The sequence below is a fragment of the Theobroma cacao genome, chromosome 9 (assembly GCF_000208745.1).
Source record: "Theobroma cacao cultivar B97-61/B2 chromosome 9, Criollo_cocoa_genome_V2, whole genome shotgun sequence".
NCBI classification, from domain to species: Eukaryota; Viridiplantae; Streptophyta; class Magnoliopsida; order Malvales; family Malvaceae; genus Theobroma; species Theobroma cacao.
Genome location: NC_030858.1, coordinates 31,855,130 through 31,857,805, shown reverse-complemented (window position 1 = coordinate 31,857,805; position 2,676 = coordinate 31,855,130). Strand labels below are relative to the sequence as shown.

The 2,676-nt window shown below is 35.8% G+C and overlaps 1 protein-coding gene across 1 annotated transcript; it reads left to right on the top strand.

Moving 5' to 3' along the window:
* Window positions 846–2,348, top strand: LOC108663294 (putative pectinesterase 11). The gene is made up of 4 exons (XM_018126901.1): window positions 846–1,172; window positions 1,499–1,687; window positions 1,789–2,024; window positions 2,141–2,348. Exons 1-4 carry the CDS (start codon window positions 846–848, stop codon window positions 2,346–2,348), a joined length of 960 nt encoding a protein of 319 aa, XP_017982390.1.

Genomic DNA, 2,676 nt, shown 5'->3' with positions numbered 1-2,676 from the left:
GAAAAGGAATGGCCAGTGTGGTTTTTAAGCTATCACAAGACTTGAGCTGCATGAATATTGCCATATTTTTGCAACTTTGCAACTTTGTAGCGTTCTCCTCCAGAGATAGCTTTAGGCGGCCGAAACATATCAAATTCCTTTCAAGTGTGGCAAAAATAATCAATTGCAAAAAAAAAAAAAAAACAAAGAAGAAGAGCTTTTGATTTGATTGTCCAAGTGAATGCAACTATTTCTTGCTCCCATTTTGGTTATCAAGAACTTGATAAGGTTATTACTAACTACTACCAAGAAGTTGTGGTCCTTAATTATAATTTAAAGATATCCCTTGCTAATAATACCATAACAGGAGTCCAGAATATTGCTTGAATATGCAAATGTTTATCTTTTAGGCAGCCCTACTATCTAAAAGAAAAAACTAATAAACCGTATATCTATATATAAATCTTGTTCAAGAAAGCTGTCATGAATCTACTCATGAAACTAGAAATCTCAGAACAAATCAAGGGCGGTTAAATGGGGCAGGAGTTCCTTTAAATTTCTAGTTTCCGGCTACTTGTGTTAGGGGCCACCCTCGCTAGCCTTTTCTGATATAATGTACACACGCTTGCTTGAAACAGAAGTATAAAAGTATAATATCACACTTCCATGGCAAGAAAACGGCCCCAGATATGTGTATTAAAAACACAGCCTTAAGTTTAAATTGTTCATAAACCAGTTTTACATTAATTCCTTTCTTTATCCACCTGTTCAGAACCTTGATCAAGATTAACAAATTGCCAAAGATGAATCCTTGTTATTCTAGCTACACCTGTATCTTTCTCCAAAGTTTACTGATGATAATGTTCATGGCTAGTCCTCAATCAATTTACGCTGCTGAAAATCCTGCGGCCATACTTATAAGAGTTGATCCATCAGGGAAGGGAGACTACAGGAAAATACAAGATGCCATTGACGCCGTGCCATCCAACAACAAAGAAGTTGTGTTCATTTTGGTCAAGCCTGGTATCTACAAAGAAAAGATTGTTGTGCCTGCGGACAGGCCCTTCATTACAATAAGTGGTTCAAAGGCAAATGGCACAATAATAACTTGGGATGATAGTGGGAATATATTTGAATCTCCTACCTTCTCTGTGTTGGCTTCTGATTTTGTTGCCCGATACCTCACAATTCAGGTATATTCTTTTGATAATAAATAAATGTATTTTGGTCTCAACAAACAAGTTTAATTGGTAATATGTTTGGCTATGGATCATCTCTTAAATGTATATTGAGACTCCAAGTTATTTATTTTTTGTCAAATTATATACCAACTTATGAATTATGATAAGGTCATAATTTATAAAATAAATTGAATACTTGAATGATTTGAAAATCAAACTTAAAATATTACTTTTTTACTTTTAGTTTCAAAAATTTTATTTAAAATTCATAAATTCCAAAAATGAAATCGATAAAGCAATAAATAACGAATCTTCTATATCTTATCTTTCATCTCTAGAACACACATGGAGCTGGTGCCAAAGCAGTAGCATTGAGGGTATCCAGAGATAGGGTAGCTTTCTTCGGATGCAGAATTTTATCCTATCAGGATACCTTGCTAGATGACACCGGAAGACACTACTACAGCGGTTGTTACATTGAAGGAGCTGTCGACTTCATTTGTGGGAATGCTGCTTCTCTTTTTGAGGTAATACATTCAAGAACCTGATCAGACATATATGCTGATCCTAACAATATATAGCTGCCCCGGCAAGCTTACAAATGGATTTCTCTTGGGATTTTTTACAGAGATGCCACTTGCATTCACTCTCGGAAGGAGATGCAGCTATCACAGCCCAACGCAGGGAGTCACCTTCAGAAGACACAGGCTTTACTTTCTTGGGTTGCAAGGTCACTGGCGTCAAGACTGCTCTACTGGGAAGGGCATGGGGTCCATATTCCAGGGTCGTTTTCGCCCTTACCTATATGTCTAATGTGATTCTGCCCCAAGGGTGGGATTACTGGGGAGACTCATCCAAGCAAAGGTAATCAATAAAAAAAAAAAACTCAAATCTCTTTCGTTTCTTTCTTCATTAATGTAGTAAAATTTTGGCAACTGAACGAATATGTAATTATCTTTCCTTGGTTCTTGATTCTACAGCTCGGTTTTCTACAGAGAATACAAATGTTATGGACCTGGAGCCAATACAAAGAAAAGGGTTGAATGGTCTCAAGAGCTGACAGGCATTGAGGCCCAGCCTTTCTTGACAAAGAACATGATCGGTGGCAAGAGTTGGATCAGATCAACGCCAACCCGTTTCAAGAAAGCTTCAACTGCCATATCTAACAATTCCACTAGGCATGCCTAATCATGAAGAGTGAAGAATGAATGTGGAGAGCTGATGCCGCTGCCATATATGTTTTTTTATTTTTGTTTTCAATTTTCCCACTTTAGGTACTACTTATTAATTAGAAATTTGTTTATGAAAAGTGATTCATTCATTTATTTGTAACTACTCTGAATTTGTCCTTTACCACTCAAAATTAATGTTAAACAGATCAACGAAGCATTTATAAATTGAGAAAAGATTTCCATTCTTTATTAGTATTATTTCTTTGATTGGGAAAGCCAACAATATAATATAAATATACATGAAAAATCTTACATTATTATCTGTTAAGATTTTGGGAGTTGTC

Coding starts and splice junctions, on each gene's coding strand:
- LOC108663294 (XM_018126901.1), top strand. CDS start 846: ATGGCTAGTCCTCAATCAATTTACGCTGCTGAAAATCCTGCGGCCATA. Junction 1,173..1,498: donor CCCGATACCTCACAATTCAG/GTATATTCTTTT, acceptor TTTCATCTCTAG/AACACACATGGAGCTGGTGC. Junction 2,025..2,140: donor GGAGACTCATCCAAGCAAAG/GTAATCAATAAA, acceptor TTGATTCTACAG/CTCGGTTTTCTACAGAGAAT.